Source organism: Pempheris klunzingeri, chromosome 9 (genome assembly GCF_042242105.1).
Source record: "Pempheris klunzingeri isolate RE-2024b chromosome 9, fPemKlu1.hap1, whole genome shotgun sequence".
NCBI classification, from domain to species: Eukaryota; Metazoa; Chordata; class Actinopteri; order Acropomatiformes; family Pempheridae; genus Pempheris; species Pempheris klunzingeri.
In genome coordinates, this window is record NC_092020.1 from 16086899 (window position 1) to 16105729 (window position 18831).

An 18831-nucleotide genomic window follows, 5' to 3' on the forward strand; every position below is an offset into this window, starting at 1 on the left:
ATCCAAACCACAAAGTTTCTCTGATACTAACCTGAACCATAGTGTTAAAACATGATGAAACACATTTAACTTATAAACATCAACTGTGTCGGAGGTCACAGGCAGATGATGTCGTCCTGCTGATTGACGTGTTTCTGTATGTGTGTGTTTCTGTGTGTGTGTGTGTAATTATGTGTTTTATTCCTCTATTAACTTGGTATCACATTCCTGGAAAGAACAGAGATTTCTTCATTTCACTGAATGACCTTCAGACAGGAAATAGAGACAGAAAGTCACATTATACTCAGAGTTCCTGTCTGTCCATCTAACTACCTGTGTGTGTGTGTGTGTGTGTGTCTGTCTCACTACGTATGTCTGTCAGGCATAACTGCTGGTTCAGCTGGAAACACTGAGCGTGTGTGTGTGTGTGTGTGCGTGTGTGTCTCACTGCCTTTGTGTGTGTGTGTGTTTGTTCAAAGTTTTTTTGCTCCTCAAATAAAGATTGTGGCATAACTGCTGGTTCAGCTGGAAACACTGAGGAGACCAGCTTTGAAACAACACAAACACAGGTTGAAGGTGCCGTTGAATGGGGTTATTATGTTAATGGTGTTCACCATGAGAGTCCATGTGAAGGCCTCCATCTTTTGGTATTCACACAGTCTAAAACTCATGTGTCCACAGCAGAAGCTTCACTGAAAAGAGGGCTAAAGTGAAGTACTACTATACTGTACATGTTCCTGGATTATGTCGTGTTAAAAAACGACACAAAGAGACATAAAATGAATAAAAAGAGACACAAAATGACCATGAAGACACAAAAAACAGGTACAAGTACTCCATAGAACTATTAGAGGACAAAAACTCCACAGGTTTCCTTTACATTGATGTGGTGGTGAAACGGTCACAGTGATGTGGTCGTCCTTCACAGACACACAGTCACTCAGCAGTGTGTAATATTATATACATGTGTATGATGACTGTTTTCACTGAAGCTCCTCTCTGTTACTGGAAATGCAATACAGTGTGTGTGTGTGTGTGTGTGTTTGTGTGTGTGTGTGTGCGTGCCTGCGTGCATGTGTGTGTGTGTGTGTGTCAGTGTGTCAGCGTGTGTGTGTTGGGCTTCTGTCAACATGATCTCAGTGTCTCTGGGAGGAGGTTCTGGGAGGAGAGATGCCAACACATTTGTGGTCATGTGTCTGACTCAGTATTCACAACCTGTCCCGGAGCTGCCACTGAGCACTGGTACTTATATATTCATTATTGTGATGATGATTATTATTACTGGAAGTGGTAATATTAATATAATTATTGTTGTTATTATTAGTAGAAGTATTGTGAATAAGTATTTTCAACTTTCAACTTCAGTGTTGAAACTGAAACATTTCTCTTTAAATCCTTGAACTGTTTTATTCTAACAGTCATTATAATGCATTTTGTATGCTGATGCTTTGTGAACACATTTTAAAATGAAGCCTGCTTTATTCTTTTAATCACGGGCCTGGGACAGTGTCAAAATCGCATTAAAAAAATCATTAAAATGTCATCCCATGACAAAACATATAAAATTTACCATCACTTTTTTTATTTGATAACCTCAACATTATGTCATTTTTCTGTGCCTTTGCTGTTGTTGAATATGGTGATATCATAGCCACACAACACACACACACACACACAAATATAAATGTATGTATGTATGTACACTGTTGCCCATAAAGTTGGAATAATTGTTCAATACCCCCAATTTTGTTAAAGCCTGAATATACAGTTTGCAAAGGTTAATTGTGGTTTAAGTTTCACTGTGTTATTATGATCTAATCCAGCTACTTTCATGGATTTGCTCACACACACTCCGCAAACATATTGTCAATTCAAGTCTATTGCTTCTCATGCAGGTGGTAGATCATTTTGTCATTAAATTTTTCCCTCAGTATTTCTGTGGAGTGCTTCCCTGTAGCAGTGTTATGTGTGTAAAAATGTGCACCTAAACAAACCATCACCAAGATAACTGTCTAACAACACAATGTAGCTCTGAGACACAGGCCTCAGGTCCTGGTGACTCTTAACAGTGGAAATGATTGAAGATAAATGTAGTTTATTGGAGAACGCATGAGGGTACTTTGACTACAGCTGTCCTCTCCACTTTACTCACTGATTTGATTAAATTAATGAAAGTCATTTGACAGAAATTGCGATTGCATGCAAGCATAAAGAGATCATCCAGTTTAGATAAACAGCGAGTGGTAATTATTAAAAATGACTCAGAAGTAGTCATCATATCTATTTCTATCTAATATCTTGTGATCTGTGATCTGGAGCTGACCGCTTCCTCTGGATGAACTGACCCTTGCTTTTTCTCGTGCTAGCCCAGCCAGATAAAAGTATCAAAGCACTTATTAGAATCCACAGGAAATAGTTTCTACTCTGTTGACCTAACCCTAACCCTAACCACAAAGAGACGCAAAACAACCACAGAGATGCTGAACAGTGATAAAAAACAACAAAAAGATTAAAACTACTAAAAATTGACCACAAGGAGAGACAATATAGCCACAATGAGACTAAAACTAATGAATAGACACAAAGAGACCAAAAGAGACACAAAACAACAACACACGCATTGTTTACTGTTATTTTGTGTGTCTCTCGTTTTCTCTCTGAGAGGTGCCCCTTTGTTTCACAATCCATCCATACTCAGGACGTGATTCCATGTTATGTCGTCTCTCTTGCAGTCATGGCGTTCACGCGGCTGTCTGCCTCGATGCTGCTGGCTTCAGTGATCTTTTTTCTCTACTGGACGTCCTCCTCAGCTCGGTCACATGACCTCCCCTCAGTTGACTTGTCACCCCCCTACAGGGTAAAGAGAGACACGCCTGAAGAAACCAGAGAGAAAGTGGCAACGTCTTTGGAGGTGATAAAAGATGTACTCGGTGTCATCAAAGAAGGCATTGGAGAACGTGAGACCGAAGCATTGACAGCTGTTATGAAGGGCCTTGCTAACATCGCCAGCTGGGCGCCAGGCATCGGAAGTCTGGTGGCCTCTCTTATCAGCGTGGTCTTGGCCTTCATCCCTCAGGACGACCCGGTGCTGAACAGGAAGCTGGACTCTCTCTCCATCCAGATCTCCAACCTTGCAACTGACGTGGAATGGTTCAACTATGCCAGCGTCTACTCTCAAGACGAGGTCTGCATCCTCAATGGCTGGAAGAAGTTTCGGGTAAATAGTGATTTGGCAAAAAGTGAGGCAGAAAAACTTAGACTGGCAGAGATATTCATCAACTACTATGAGTACACAGGAACTGAAGCCAGTGTGGCCAACCTCTACCATTACCTGACGATCAGCAGCACGTCTCTCAGTGAAAACCTCAACGTGCTGCTGAGGAAGAAGTTTAAATGTGACATTCGCGAGATCGGCAAATATAACATCTACTTCAGCAGCTTGCTGTGGAAGGGCATGGTGCTCAACCAACTCTTCTGGAGACTGATTGGCTTCTACCCATCAGGCAAAGAAATCGAACACACCCGGATGTTCAAGAACATCTACAGTGCGCAGGCATCAGCGCTGGACTTCTGCCTGGACAAGAAAAACTATAAGCAGTACATAAAGAAGGATGTGGAGGAAATCAGAGATGCAAGCAGTCCAGACAACACAACAGCCATTGCTGTTAGGGTGAAAGATAGGCTGGACAGCAAGTACAGCTGATACAACTGGGTGGTGCTGGTGCACGACACAGACGAGAATGAAGATAATGAAGACGTCTTTTACAATATGATGAAATTCACTGGAGCTAAGACCTCCGTCGCTGTGGGCCACATTCAGAAGACAGAGGATGGAAGTAAAACTACAGTCAAAGATGAGGTGAACAAATGCTTTGAAGACAAAACAAAAGATAGCTCCATTCCATCGCATGTGGAACGATGCGATATCGTCAAACTTATAGTAACACGGTGCAGTCCAGAGTCGTATGGTGATCCTGTTGTTAAAGTGATGAACACCAAGAGATCCAGTTCCAAAAATAACATTGCTAGCATCCCAGATGCCCTGCTGACTCTCAAATGTAGGCATTCCTGGAACGGATATTGGAACGACATCTCTTTCTATTTCTCGAAAACCCCGGTAAACCCCTGCGATGACTATCCCTGTGAGAATGGAGGACAGTGCAAGAGGCTGCTGGACTCCAGCCAGTACCTGTGCGAGTGTCGTGATGGTTGGCGTGGACACAGCTGTGAAAAGGCTATGAACCCCAGCGCTGTCCCAGAGATTGACAAAGACAGCACTGTGCCTGACATTACCACCCTCAACAGCAAACTGAAGCTGATGGAGGCCAAACTGGGGGAGATTCTCAATGTCCTCAAAAACAAATGTCCTGCTTAGCTACAACTACTAACCAAGTCAAATGAATGAGATATGAGAGAAATTAACTACAAAATGTAACAGAGAAAACAATTCTATGATCATAGAGTCATAGAGTGTGTGGGAAACACAGCAGGTTGAAATACATTCAAAAGTCGAAACTAATTTCCTTTAATATATGAATAATCAAGGTTATTAAAGTGACAACAGAATTTTTAAATTACTCTGATGGTACCTGAAGTTCATTGCAGTGTAACTCTGTTGCTCTTCATGCAACCACGAAATGGTGCTAATGTAACAGCAAACATTTAAATACATTTGAAATAAAATGTTCAAATAACAAATGAGCTCATTTTTGTACACACTCATCTGTCTCACTGGTCACAGGCAGGTGTGATTACACTCAGCCTGTGCAATCACTTTATGCATAATTGCTGGATAAAAAGCAAAGAAATCAGCATCACTGTATTGATTGTCGATCAGGTTGTGTTTCAGATCATTATACACAACAGAAAATATAGTTACGAATACTTTAATCCATTACCGCTAATAGAACCCCCTAAATCCCACACACTGAATCTTTAGAAGTATCAGAGGTAAACATGCTCTTTCTGCAGAAAAATGGCCTCATGTATATCTGAGAAGAATATAGGAGGAAAACTCATCTTCAGACGTTCATGTTTAGAAGAGAAGGCAGAAGTCCACTCAATGGCTCATGTATACATATTTGAACACACAGTGACCCTGCAGTCATTAATGTATGTATGAACTTGGTTTATTTAATCTATTTGTTTTGCATTTTTAATGTTCCAGTCATTTAAATTTAGCTGGCCAGAAGTAGACTGAACTTCTCAACTTCAACAAGGCAAAATTATCAGTCGGTGTTGATCTATATAGACGTACTTTTTTCAAAGTTTTACTTTTGTAAAAGATGAGACAACATTCTTTCATAATGAGAAGCTTTTTATTTGACAAACAGGACAAAAACATGAATGTGAGTGAGCACAAACAGATATAAGAGGTAAAAAGCAAGACCATTGTCAATTATAATACAAAAACATTTCCTATCTTACAATTCATTTCATCGCTGTCTCATCTCCCTTTACTTCAGATTTCTCACTCCGCTGTCTGTGTGTCATTACAACCACTTGGATCAATGATAACAGGAGAGAAGTTCAGAAACAACTTCGAATCATTTGTTTTAAAAACTCAGCAAAGTCGGTAACTTCTTTCCTCTTCACTGACCCTTTTGGGCTCCGCATGAATCTCACTCAATATGAAAACTACCACAGATCCTTGAAGGTTTACATCCTAATTCTACAAGTATCATTGGTGAGGATTTGACTGCTTCATTAATGCCCCGAAAGCGGCTGTGTCCAGACAAACAGCATCATAATGACAATCGTCACAGGAAGAGAGAGGGTCAGCAGTGATTTTTCCGTTACACAACAGAACATTCGGGTCATGCTCACACAGTGAGCCCGTTTGACGTACATGGTGGCTCAGTCGCACGCTCACCACATGCTTCACAATAAAAGCACTGCAGTGCTGCATCTGACTATTACACTCAAACAGTCAGCAAAAATGTATCCTCTCTGATGAGGACACAACTGTGCAAAATGTCAGACTCTTGCAGAAATGTAAACAACCATGCATATTAAATATATTCACAACAGACTGTAGGAGTAAACACCGACCAGCTGCTAGTGGTCAAATGACGAAGATAAGCAGAAGCTTCAAAATAACACTGTGTTTATTAGATCTGATGAGTGTTTGTTTTCCTCCCCTAAAATCCCTTTTTTTTGTTGAGGTTAGTCCCAGTTAGAGCCTCTTATGTATCACCATTACAGTGGAGTCACAGAAAAATAAATTCCAGCACGATGCAGCTTGTTTAACATCACGTAGTGCTGCTCTGAGGATATTTCCAGAATCCTTTAAGACTCTTCAGACCATATAGATGAAAAATATTCAATCTGCTGCCCAATAAAAAAGATGTTAAACCAGTTTTCTATACTGGATTTCTTAATTCAAACAAAAACATTTAGCTTGAAATGATACTCGTCCTCGCATAATTTGTACACCAAAATTAAAAACCTTCATCATTTATATCCATATGTTATGATGTTACTATTATTTTATGTTTTCATGCACAATATTGTATTTATTTCAAAGAGATAAGCAATGCTGCAACAGAATGGGAAGAACAGGAAAAGCTCACATTATTTCATCAAGTGACACTAGACACAGAGTTAGAGAGTTTTTTTGTTTTAGAAAAATAGGTGCTTATTTCAGTGACTCAAATGTAATACATACGTAAGAAACTGGGGCTAAGTTGTGGTGTCACTGTGAGTCGATGGTCGCTTGAGTGAGGCAGGGCAAAGCAGGATGGCAGTGTAAGGTAATGTACGGGATGTTGGCCCTGCTCAGACATCATTATATGATACGGCCTGACTGATACTGACGTTTTGAGATTAAAAAAATTTGATATATCGGCTGATATTCTTAACATGGAAGAGATAAAAAAGATTTTTAAAAGTTCTCCTTAAATTTGGCTGTCAAAGAATTGTGATCTATTTTAGATTATATACCCTAAAAATAAACTTGTCAGTGCTCTCTGGAGGAGAAACTATATCAGTGAGTCTCTAAATGACCTAAAACATAAAATGTCTTTGGCATTTATACACTGACATTTTTCATTACTTATCAGCTGACATGTATGATTGATCAGTCAGGCTCTGTTACACAAGATGATGAATTATATCAAAATATAAACATGCCCTAAACCAGATTTACATGTCCACATTCTACATGCAGTAGGAAGAACTGTAGAGTGGGAAAAAATGAGATTCAAAACTACACTTGGACAGTGTGTCGTCTTATATCACTACCTCAGACAGTCTCCGTTAGACTAAGATGGTGGGTGTTGCTGGAGGATGAGGAGGTGAGGGGGAGCCGCTGTCAGATGGACTGTGTCCCAGCAGCAGCTCCTTCTCTCGGGGAAGACAAGGCCCGCTGATGTGCTGGCTGTGGGAGTGGTAGAGTCGCAAGAAAGCCAGGATGGACTGGACCATCCACAGAGCTGTGACACACCACAGAGACGCCTGAGGACAGAGGGATGGGCCGATTAAACGTACAGTCACACTTAAACCAAGTAAACTGAAGAGCTACTGTATGTGCGTATTACATAAAGGCTGTGAATGCTGATGTGTGTGTGTGTTTCTAGGCTGCCAAGAAATCCAGTTTTCTGGTTTAAATAGATCTGGTATTGGACTAAGGATCGGGGCACCATCTTTCTTTGCAAGAGCCAGAAAAAGAGCTACACCCATGGCAAAAAAGTGAAGGAAGTGTCACTAGGATCAGTGTGGATGAGACTGACACAGCTGTAAAGGTTATTGTAGGTCGACTTATGGAAATAATAACTCTTATATTGCCATATTTCTTTGATGGCTGTGATAAACACTAAGTTAAATCAGCTTACATTAATACAACGTCCGACCGGATAATGTGGTGAAACAAAAGGTGGATTCAGTCTCAGATCAGCTGTGGCTAGTTCCACTTAAATCAGGGGTGTCCAAACTACGGCCCGCGGGCCAACTGCGGCCCGTGCTCCAATTTTCATTGGCCCGCAGGAAATTCTAAAAATGTTTTGTAATACGCCCACACATGGAACCTGCGCTGGACTGTGTTGTACTTCTTAGTCTCACCACTAGGTGGAGTAACTGTCTTGAACGAGGCAGCTTCTCTATAAAATGAGTAATAGAAGAAGAAATTTGCTACAGGTGACCCAAAATGGCGGGATTAAGGAAACGTAAGAGAGCAAGTGAGTGTAGAAAGTTTCAGACGCGGTGTGCGATGAGAGCACAGCTAATAACTAATGAAGATCACTTCTGCATTACGGAGGAGCTGCTTGATGTTAGCAGTCTAAAGAGCACCACGACGGGTGAGGATGTTTTTGAAGCTGTGCCAGATGCAGTTGGCATGATCGGAGTTAAATGGGACGAGTTGTGTGGAGGTGCGACGGATGGGGCTCCAGCTGGGACAGGTGAGCGCAAAGGAATCTACGGTGTCCGCCGAGGGGCAAGAAAGTGGAGGTAAGGCTGTTGATTCGAGCACCAGGGCTCTAGCACAGACTATTTCAAGCTTCCCTCTCTGATGCTGATGCTGGTGCTGTGGGAGGCGTAGGGGCTAAATCGTGGCTCTGTGCTGCAGCGGTTTTATTCCCTGAGATCAGAAATGGGCCTGTGCTCATGAAGAGAAGGACCTCTTCATGAGCTCAGTGACCCTCTCTGGTTGGCATGTTTAGTGGATCTCACTGATCACCTGAACACACTGAACAAGAGCCTACAAGGCAAAGACCAGCTTGTACCACAACTAATAAATGAAAGCCCACTAATGGAAAGGCTGTTTTTTTCTTGAATCATATTCAGTTATCAAGCAGAATTTACCTACATTTGATTGATTTTCCAACTTTAATCCACTAGAGGTGAGGCGATATACATCACCTCTAGTGGATTAAAGTTAGCAGCATAGCTCACTTCTAGTAAGTGGCCCAGCCCTTTGTATGTTTTTCTGTATGTGGGCCTCAGTGAAAAAAGTTTGGACACCCCTGACTTGAATCAATACGACGAAAAATTCATTTAATTTGATCAACTTCAAATTCGTGTACCAGGAGCTTCAGTATTTGGAGTAAGTAGCTGGTGAAAAGCAGTAAGTTACAGATGGTTACATACATCTAATTAATATTTAATATATTCTGCTGCTCATCTTATTTTGTAGCTACAGATTGTGACCATTAAACACTGTAGTGTTTCGGACCTCACAGCATACAGAAGGTGATAAGACATCTTTGAATTGTAGTTATTTTAGCCTTTAGTTACTTAAAGTTACTACTACCTGTTTTTACACGTCTGTTTACCTAAAATATTAATAATCACGAAGGAAAAAAGAAAATCTGTGTCTTACTGACACAGTCCCAAAACAGTTAACATACAATGACAGTTTTACACCCAGTGTAAAGTGAATTATCTGTTGGTACTTTGCTTGTTTAAGCTGTTTTGTGAGTGCTTTCTGCTGTATACAATGTGTGAGCGCTCGTACCTGTGCCATACTGAGCTCCGTGTAGAAAGAGGACGTCTCCACGTCCAGGTAAAGTGGAACAGACTGAGACTCTGCACAGCTGAGCACAAACAAATATGAAGGGATAAGACATGGATCACCAACCACACACAATGGTCACAAATATCAGCCTGTTACACAGTAAAAAAAAAGACACTGTCTGCTGTGACATTTTATCAGTACAATATCAACACTGGATCAAGAGTTGTGAGGATTTATCACTTAAGCTGGGCCATTTGAAGTTGTAAACCCTGAGATGATACAAATGTGACACTTGCTTTAATATCTGTGGTTGTATTGAGGATGATATCATGTATTTAGTTTCCCGGATTTCCTCAAAACAGAGACTAATCTTGTTAATACTGTATCCGAATATATTAACAACACTGTAGTTTAAAATTACATGCCCCATGACAGAGGATTTTATCAATATCAGTAAACCTTCTGGTATCAGACATAAAAATATGTTACTAGTATTGGTAACTATATCAGAATTTTGCAGTGTTTGCAGCACCTGTATGTAACCTTGATGTATTCATTAACTGCAGGTTGATCAGTTTGAGTTTTTGAGTTTTGAGTAGATTGTTTTGTAGATTTTTATTGGACAGAATTGTTAAAACATCTGCACCAAACTTCATAACTGCAGTAAAAAGTTAACTTCACTGGAGGAAACAAATAAACTGCAAAGAAGTTAAAAATAAATAGACTTTATTAATATTAATATCAGCAGGAGACGGCTCCATGGACCTGGCTTTTAACTTAACTGACAGATCACCATGTAACTCTTACATTAAACATAGCCATACAGGATGCTCCACCATATGACTTTTATTGTTGGATAATGTACCTGTATGGCCGTGTGTTGTGATCAGTCACAGTGTCACACCAGGAGACGAGTCCCAGAGACAAGATAACACTGGCCCCTCCAGACAGGAACAGCACACACACACTCAGCAGCACCGTCAGGAAGGATGAAAACAGGGTGCTGAGCAGAAAGACAGATTACAACCATCAGGAATGTGGCACTTTACATAAAAACAGAGACTAAAAGCTTTATGTTGGCTACACATGCCCTGTAAAGCTGAAACGATGGGAAATATCAATGTGCACAAATTATTTGAATTTCATAAACAAATTAATCATTAGACCTCTTATACCCACAAAAGCTGTGATGAGGTGCGTGTTAAACTTTGGGGAGGAGGAATGCTGTTTTAGATTACTGTAGGCATCTCTATAGACATATTATCAATCTATTTCTGCTTGAATATAAATGCATAATCATTAGGAGCAAAATACATACATTGGACATAATTATATATTTGTCAACACTTGCTGTTGTTACAGTAAGACACATAGTCTATCAACACTAGTCCATAAAATACATTTAAAATAGTACTTAAAATAGTATCTCTATTACTACCAATACACTACTACTGATGAGGCAACTGGTCTGGTACTGCTACTGTAGTACCAGTGTTGGAAGAAGTACTAAGATCTTTAACTTAAGTAAAAATAACAATATTACAGTGTAAAAATACACGGTTAGAAGTAGTGCATCCAAAATCTTACACAAGTACATTTTCAGTATCAGTACGAGCATCACAATATCAGGGCACTCAAAGAAAATGTGCTCATTATGCAGAATGGTCCATTTCGAAATAACTGGATTATATTACTTTATTACAATAACTGATGCATTAATGTGTACATCACTTTAATGTTGCAGTTTGTACAGGTGTGGTTATGTTTGATTACTGCTGGGTAGTTTACCTTTAAGTATAATACTGTAGTAGCTTATTTAAATTTTGTATCATTACATTAAATTGTAGCTCGTGCTTTAAAGTAAGTGTACATCAAATCACTATATTCAACCTGCTAAATGTAGCGATTTAATAGTGTATGTCAAATGTGTGCTTAGGTACAGTACTTGCACTTAGTTTATTACTACAAGTCCCACTACTACTACTACCACACAGACACTGCAGTGGTTGAAGTAGCTGCACTGTGTTGAAATAGGTCAGTGATGCAGTGACGGACTCACTCGTCATGTCGTCCGTGCAGATAGAAGAGGCTCCTCCATCCCTGCGCTGCACCGTACAGCACCGTGAAAATGCCGACAAACGTGGCGAACTGGCAGGCTGCCGGTGGGCCCCACTGCTGCACCACCAGGTGAGAGACGTCTCCCGGCTGCCCCGTCAGCTCGGGCCGGCTCTCCGTCCTCCAGTAGCCGGCGGAGAAGAGCGCGCAGCGGCCTTTGAAAGCGGAGCCGTTGAGAGCCATGGGGACGACAACCAGCAAGCCCGCCACGACCGATAGGGCGTGAGCCGCACAGTGGGCCAGCAGCAACCGCCGGTCCAGCTCCATAGTTGACGTAAAAGCTGAGACTAAACAGTGAACGTGTTCACGTTGTTAGAAAATATCGAGAAATATCTGCACATGCCCGGTTACTCCCCATGTACAGGCTAGCGGTGGCGGCGGGTCTTTAAAGCTGTCAGGGCGGGGACAGAACGACAGAACGACAGAACGCCGCTCCGCATTGCAACCGTTACACAACGTTCTATGTCATTCGGAGGTATCACTCCGCGGCAAAGTGCAGGAACCAAAACTGTTTGTTATGTGGAAAAGGAAGTGACCCTCACTAGATGACTGTGGGAGAACATGTTGAGGCTGTTACTATTCCAGCCCCTCCAGTTTTGGATTTGATTTGATTTATTAGAGAACTTAATTTAAAGGAAAACTACAGTTCTGCCGCAGCAAAAGTGTTTACATTAAAGAAAAAGTCAGGATAACACAAAAAAGCCTGGTGGCGTGTGCAGAGGAGGAGTCAATACAGCAGATCTGAAATGGCAAGAATGACAAAGTCATTTATCAAAAACAATAATACAACACACTCAACAGATTATTGACGGTATTAACTATGTAACTCACCAATTCAGTGTTTCATAAAAACATTAAACGTAAAAACACTGAAAATATCGATATTAATTTACAACCATCTTTACCTTTAGAATACATACACATCTGGGTCTGTCCATAATAACAAACATAATCTATAACTGAACAAACTAAGAAAATAAACTAAGAGACCCTGTACAGACATAATATCACACTATAGATACCCTCTGAGCCACTTCTTAAGAGCCAGTTTGAAACCTCCAACCTCATCCTCAAGATTTTAAGATGTCCTGGCAAACTATTCCACAGATTTACTGCCATGTACAAAAAAGTTTCCTTCCCCATGTTACTCTTAAATTTAGGAGACACAAAGTTGGTAGAACTGCCCCTTGTGGAATAGACATGAACATCCCTCACCTGATGAAGTAATTTATAAGGTATTGCAGGACAGCGCCGTGCACAGTCTTATGAATCATGCACAATTCTATCTGAGAGACTCTTTCCTGTACTTTCAACCACCCAAGGATCTCAAAATGAAAACAATCAAGGTGAGTTCTTATGGGGAATATCATCATTTAATTCAGAGCACACGAATATAACAATATAACATAATGTAAAGAATAATATTATGTCAATACCAGAGTATTACAGTGGGCTAAGAATAATCAGCGCTAATGAGCAGAAAAAGTTGAATAGTCAGAAACACACAGAAACCATTAGAAACAAAAACAAAGCAAACATTTATTAAAGTGGAAAATTAAATATGTGGGTGTAGTGATTATCAATCTTAAAAGAAGGAATTCAAGAAAAGGGAAATTTAATTTATCTGCCGCAGATCTACTAATATACTAGATCACATAAGATCAGAACCATACCAGAAACAAACAAAATCATCACAAACAGACAAGCAAACAGGGCAAAAGACAAACAATCTCCTGGTTATTATTAAATCAAAATAAAAAATACTCTCTAGTCTGTAATTATTATTACTATTATTGGTAGTTATTATCATTTCAAAACCATTCATTTCCACCACAGGTAGATCCAGTCGTCAGATCTAGTTATAAAGTGCAGGAAAAAAAAAAGTGTCAAGAGGATCACTCCCACTCTGTAGACTGTGAGGTCGGCTAACTATTTATCAGAGTGAAATATCTTCTATATAAACGATCTTTGGTGCGATACTATAAATTCCTCCAGCAGTGACGTAGTCGCGGCGACGTCACGTCTGTTTTTGCCAACTGGCCTCTTTTTATCAGCGCGTGCTAAAGAGGATTTAAGGACCCTGCAAACAGACCGATTATCTGGATGATCTCATTGATGTGGGGCCTGATCAATGGCGCTAATCAGCATGCTTCTCAGACTTAGTGCTGTGTGGGAGGGGGGCTTATGCTGTTTTATTTTAGTTCAGTCTAAACTCATTATGGGAACTGACCTTTAAAAAAAAAGTAAAAGCATGAGTCCAGTTTTCTGCAGTTAAAGAAGCTGGTAGGGCAAGGGCTGACAACTATGGCCTTAGAGGGAAGTCCACATTTCATTACAAGTGGCCAATGTCATTTTAGTTATGCCAGAGTTTGGTAGAGAGGAATGTGGGTGGAGCTGCAGGGAAATTCCTCTCTGTGGGACAAACATTGGCATCAGCCTCCCACCCACATCCTACTGATAAACCAAATCAATCAGTCAATCTGTGACTTCACTAAAATCAGCTTGAATTATGTGAAGATGCCTTCAACACGTTTGCATGTGTGACAAATTCCAATTAGAATATATTTGATGCTACAGGGATGAGTCAAGTTAGTGCAAGTTTTATTTCCGAAGAAATGAGGCAGCCAAATATAATACAGAGCCTTGTTCGCAAAAATCACATTTAATGGGAAAGTTATGAAAATCTTGATCACATCAATCATGAATTTTTTATTTTAACAAAAGTTCAAATTGATGGACCCTCAAGTCAGAGAGAAAAAATATTGAATTTTAGGTTAGTAAATAAACACTTATGGTATGGTATGGTATGGTATGGTATGGTATGGTATATTAATTATACATGATTTGCATCTGTAGCAAGGTTATTTATGTTTAGGATTTATATTTTCATGCCATTACCATAACAAAATAACAGGTTTCTAGTGTTGTTTGTAATGATGGTAAAAAAAAAGGAAAAAAAAGACTACATGCTGTTTTTTATACACTTCAACTTTTTTTTTAACGTATATGAACTTCTTGCTGTGATTATCCTAAATTATTAAATAGGATTAATAACGATCCTTCAGGTACTGTTTGGATTTGCATTGTTACCAATGAAGACAAGGACTGTAGAATCTAAATGTATAATGTTTGATTAATTCATAATTAATCAGATTTTTTCAAAATAGTTACATGTCACAATATTTATCTGCACGATGGCCCACCAAAAGAAAAGCTTTATTAATATATGCATGTACGTATGTGTCTTCATTTTTATCAGCCTAAAAAAACTCAGATTCAATGACTAAATTATACCAGTAGCTATGTGCTTTTTAAAAAACACAGTACCGTGGACTTCACTTGGCCTCTGTGACCGTAAAGGTAGAAACTTGTGTCTTTATACCGTGGTAAAGTCGTTGCTCAGCTGTGCTTTGAAAGATGAAACCTGTTAAACTTACTTTTAACGCAACCACTATCTATAGATAAAGAACAGTGTTAAAGAGTCAAAATGCCGAAACCCGGGATCGAACCAGGGACCTTTAGATCTTCAGTCTAACGCTCTCCCAACTGAGCTATTTCGGCAGTGGAGTCAACAGATATCACACACCACATTTATACATATACTGTTATGTTAACACATATCGATTATATTTTTAATAATAATTACTAATATGACCATGAATTGTAAAAAAGCGCCACGCCGGTTGTTATGGTAACTCTGTCTCTAGACGGCTCTGGGTTGGTTGGACGTGCCACAGGGTGACGTAATTCTCACGCCCATATGCAGCGCAGAGGCTGCTGGGAAGAAAGGTCAAGAATCGATGGCGGCGGAAGAAATGGATTTACTGCTGCTACAAAGATGATCTCCCCGTAGAACTAACTAATACTACAGGCAAAACTACTTAACTGTTTCAAATGAGACCTGTACGTGTAGGAGCAGACAACACAGCAACAATTACATCAAGATATCAAGCGTTTTGTTTTTAGACTCAGTCGACACTCCGGCTAGCTACCGTTAGCTGGCTAGCAGCTGCATTGTTATTGTTTTCATCTGGAGGCCTTATAAACACTGTTCTCCGAGGTTCCCCAGTCGAGGCAGGGGACCGGACTGCCTGAGTGATGTGTTTCAGTCCGTCCCGGGAAGATGGATGAGAAGTCCAGCAGCAGCAGCCACCACCGGCTCCTGATCGTCCTACTCATGGTGTTGCTCTTTGGCGTCATTATGATCCAGTATGTGTGCCCGAGCAGGTCTGAGTGCCAGATGCTACACCAGCTGGGATCCTGGTTTAAGGACGGCAGTGCAACTGGTTCCCGGAGTGGCGGCAATGAAATGCAAGACGGGCTCCAAAAAGACCCGTACATTGCAGAAGACGGCGCTCTGGTTCGCTTTGTCCCTCGCTTCAACTTCACCAAAGCAGATTTAAATCGCGTTGTGGACTTCAACATCAAAGGCGATGATGTTATAGTTTTCCTGCACATTCAGAAAACGGGCGGTACGACTTTTGGTCGACACCTGGTGCGGAACATTCAGCTGGAGAGGCCCTGCGAGTGTCACGCAGGTCAGAAGAAATGCACCTGCTACCGGCCAGGTAAAAAGGAGACCTGGCTCTTTTCCCGTTTCTCCACCGGCTGGAGCTGCGGGCTTCATGCGGACTGGACTGAGCTGACCCGCTGCGTCCCGTCACGCATGGACTCACGGGAGGTTTCCGAGAACCTGCTCAGGTAGGTGGAGTGGGAATCCTCTTACAGTTAATGTAGTGTACTGTTAGGAAGTCATCTGTTGTGCATCACAAAATAATTTCTGATGGGGAAAAATAAATCTTATCATATCATATCAATATCAAAATATTTTTATAACACTGCAGGGGTGTAGTAAGGCGAGCTAAAGTGTGATACAAGTAGAAACGTTTTAACCTTTTAACTAACTATTTCAAGCTGTTATCGCTATTACATTTGTTAATGCAATGCAGTTATTCTCTTTTATCTGTGACATGTGGAGGGAGTTTTAACACTGGAAGCCGGTGATCAAAGTTTGCTCCTATGATGATCTTTGGTCTTTCACTAATGAGAAATACTGAAAAACAGTGAAAAAGTGTGATTTAGTGGCAAAGCAGCACTAGTACATGCAGCGGCACCAGTTTCTTCTTCTGTGTCTGTCTCATCAGAGAGAAGCTGAATAGAAATGATGCTGTCTTGTATTTAACACCATCTTTCCACTCAGCCCATCCAGAGCCTCTTGCCACACTAATCCAACCAATGTATTCTCCAGCCTTTGTAATGGGTATTTTGTAATTTTGCTAATATTCCATACAACAAACACATTCTTAAATCATTAAAGAACTAATAAACAGATTAATTATTAATAAAAAGAAAAAAATGTATAATAACACAACTCCAAATTAAGAGCAGTGGCATCTTTGGGGTATTTGGGCTGCTGTTATAGACCACAATGTCCTTACAGACCTCTTTTTCTCTCCAGTAGGAACTATTATTACATAACCATCTTAAGAGACCCAGTGTCACGATACTTGAGCGAGTGGCGTCACGTGCAACGTGGTGCTACATGGAAGGCGTCCTTACACGTCTGTGATGGACGTTCACCAACGTTGTCTGAGCTGCCAAGCTGCTACTCAGGAGACGACTGGTCAGGCTGCTCGCTGCAGGAGTTCATGGACTGCCCCTACAACTTGGCCAACAACCGGCAGACCCGCATGCTGGCTGATCTCAGCCTGGTCGGTTGTTACAACGTCTCCACAATGAGCGAGGAGGAGCGCTGGGCAGTACTCCTGGAGAGCGCCAAGCGTAACTTACTTGGCATGGCCTTCTTTGGGCTGACCGAGTACCAGCGTAAGACCCAGTATCTGTTTGAGCGTACCTTCAACTTGGAGTTCATCGCACCCTTCACACAGCTCAATGGCACGCGCGCCTCCAGCGTTGATGTACCTCCTGAGACGCAACACAGAATCCTCCTGCTGAACCGATGGGATGTAGAGTTGTATGAGTATGCCCGTGACCTTTTCCTGCAGCGTTTCCAGGTGGCGAGGCAGCAGGAGCGCAGGCAAGCCAGGGAGAGGCGGCAGCAGGAGAGGAGGCGGCTCCGTGGAAGGCTCACAACAAAGCAAGGGAAGCAGCTGAAGCCCACAGACGCTTCCCGGCAGCCTGACAGACACTCCGTAGTAACTGAGGAGCAGCAGAAGACAAAGGCTGATGAAGATGGTGCAGAGTCAGAAGTGCTGCTCCCAGACTGGTGGGATCTGGACGAGAACGGCACCATGGAGGATTACATGGACAATGTGGAACAGTGGAAGTGACGGGAACAAGCAGTAGGGTGTCTTAACACTAAGTGTGCCAAGTTCTGCCTTGTCTGTTAATGAAAGTTATTCTTAGTATATGCCATCCACTAAATTTTATTTTTTCTTGCCATAAACTGTTAAGTCGAATGCATTTATTTATTGATACTGATTGTATTTTTTTTTTTGCCACAACTGACATTCATAACAGATTAATTTCCTTGATGGAAAGAAAGTCTGGTCTAGGAACCTACAATCCTTTAACCTTTTAATGATCACACAAGCCTTTTAGACTGATCTCCTGGCTTTGAAACACATCTAAAGTCTTGTGATGTAGCTTGGGACAAGGGGGATGTTTATTTTTTCTTTGTTAAAAAGAACAATGTAATACTTGTTTCTATGAATAATATGCTACTGTTTGTGATCTACAATCTATATGTTTGCCAAATTGTTGTCTTGTCTGAAATGTGTACATTTTAAGTGTCTTTTCAGTCACAGAAAAGAAGGAATTTTCATAGATACCTCAGTGTGTAGCATTAACTGCTAATGTTGTAAGATTACTGAATGTGTCACAAGTCTCAGTTTTTATATAAAATGCTTTTACATTCACTGAATCCTTGTTCTATTCTTCCCATACTGAGATATCTCCATGTCTTACTTCCTTTTGTCAGATCATGTGCACTGAAGACAGAAAGCTTTTGTTTTGCACTTGCAATCCTTTAGAAAACCAGCAGGGAGCGCCAAAGTAATTTTAATGAAATCCAAGCTTCCTGAGTGGGGATACTGAGGGTGGCAGTTCACACCAAATGTGGTGGGATAGGATTTGAACCGTTTTTCAGTGTGATCCTCAGAGGATTTAATAGAGGGAACAGCTGTGACAGCTGCTCCTAAACTTTAATAAATTATTCAGCAATACTATGAAAATGAAAATGCTCAAGACTTTATGGAGATTATAGGATTGCTAAAAGGAGAGATTATTTATTTATCAGTACAGTTGCATTATTAGAAAAGGCTGAG

At 40.8% G+C, this 18831-nt stretch overlaps 2 protein-coding genes, 1 non-coding gene and 1 pseudogene across 4 annotated transcripts; 2 read left to right on the forward strand and 2 right to left on the reverse strand.

Annotated features, from left to right (window-relative positions):
- Positions 1-2713: 2713 nt before the first annotated feature.
- On the forward strand, positions 2714-4354 carry LOC139206811 (uncharacterized; annotated as a pseudogene).
- Positions 4355-6546: 2192 nt separating this feature from the next.
- LOC139207464 (transmembrane protein 179) lies at positions 6547-11915 on the reverse strand. The gene is made up of 4 exons (XM_070837189.1): positions 11490-11915; positions 10296-10433; positions 9431-9509; positions 6547-7434 (listed from the first exon to the last, which is right to left on the reverse strand). The coding sequence occupies exons 1-4, from the start codon at positions 11810-11812 to the stop codon at positions 7237-7239; spliced, it is 738 nt and encodes a 245-aa protein (XP_070693290.1). The 5' UTR covers positions 11813-11915; the 3' UTR covers positions 6547-7236.
- Positions 11916-15033: 3118 nt separating this feature from the next.
- trnaf-gaa (transfer RNA phenylalanine (anticodon GAA)) lies at positions 15034-15106 on the reverse strand. Its single transcript has one exon. It is a non-coding gene; the product is annotated as a tRNA-Phe (tRNA).
- Positions 15107-15337: 231 nt separating this feature from the next.
- Positions 15338-18404, forward strand: hs6st2 (heparan sulfate 6-O-sulfotransferase 2). 2 transcript variants are annotated; one of them, XM_070836680.1, is made up of 2 exons: positions 15338-16246; positions 17004-18404. In XM_070836680.1, the coding sequence occupies exons 1-2, from the start codon at positions 15669-15671 to the stop codon at positions 17833-17835; spliced, it is 1410 nt and encodes a 469-aa protein (XP_070692781.1). In that variant the 5' UTR covers positions 15338-15668; the 3' UTR covers positions 17836-18404. The 2 variants fall into 2 exon arrangements, with proteins under 2 accessions (XP_070692781.1, XP_070692782.1); XM_070836681.1 differs by having other exon boundaries at positions 17007-18404.
- Positions 18405-18831: the final 427 nt, after the last annotated feature.

Excerpts from the sequence above, each read along its gene's own strand:
- LOC139207464 (XM_070837189.1), bottom strand. The coding sequence starts at position 11,812 with ATGGAGCTGGACCGGCGGTTGCTGCTGGCCCACTGTGCGGCTCACGCC. Across the intron at positions 10,434-11,489 it reads CTGCACGGACGACATGACGA|CACCCTGTTTTCATCCTTCC; the intron begins GTGAGTCCGTCA and ends CTTTCTGCTCAG. Across the intron at positions 7,435-9,430 it reads CGGAGCTCAGTATGGCACAG|GCGTCTCTGTGGTGTGTCAC; the intron begins GTACGAGCGCTC and ends CTCTGTCCTCAG.
- hs6st2 (XM_070836680.1), top strand. The coding sequence starts at position 15,669 with ATGGATGAGAAGTCCAGCAGCAGCAGCCACCACCGGCTCCTGATCGTC. Across the intron at positions 16,247-17,003 it reads GTTTCCGAGAACCTGCTCAG|TAGGAACTATTATTACATAA; the intron begins GTAGGTGGAGTG and ends TTTTCTCTCCAG.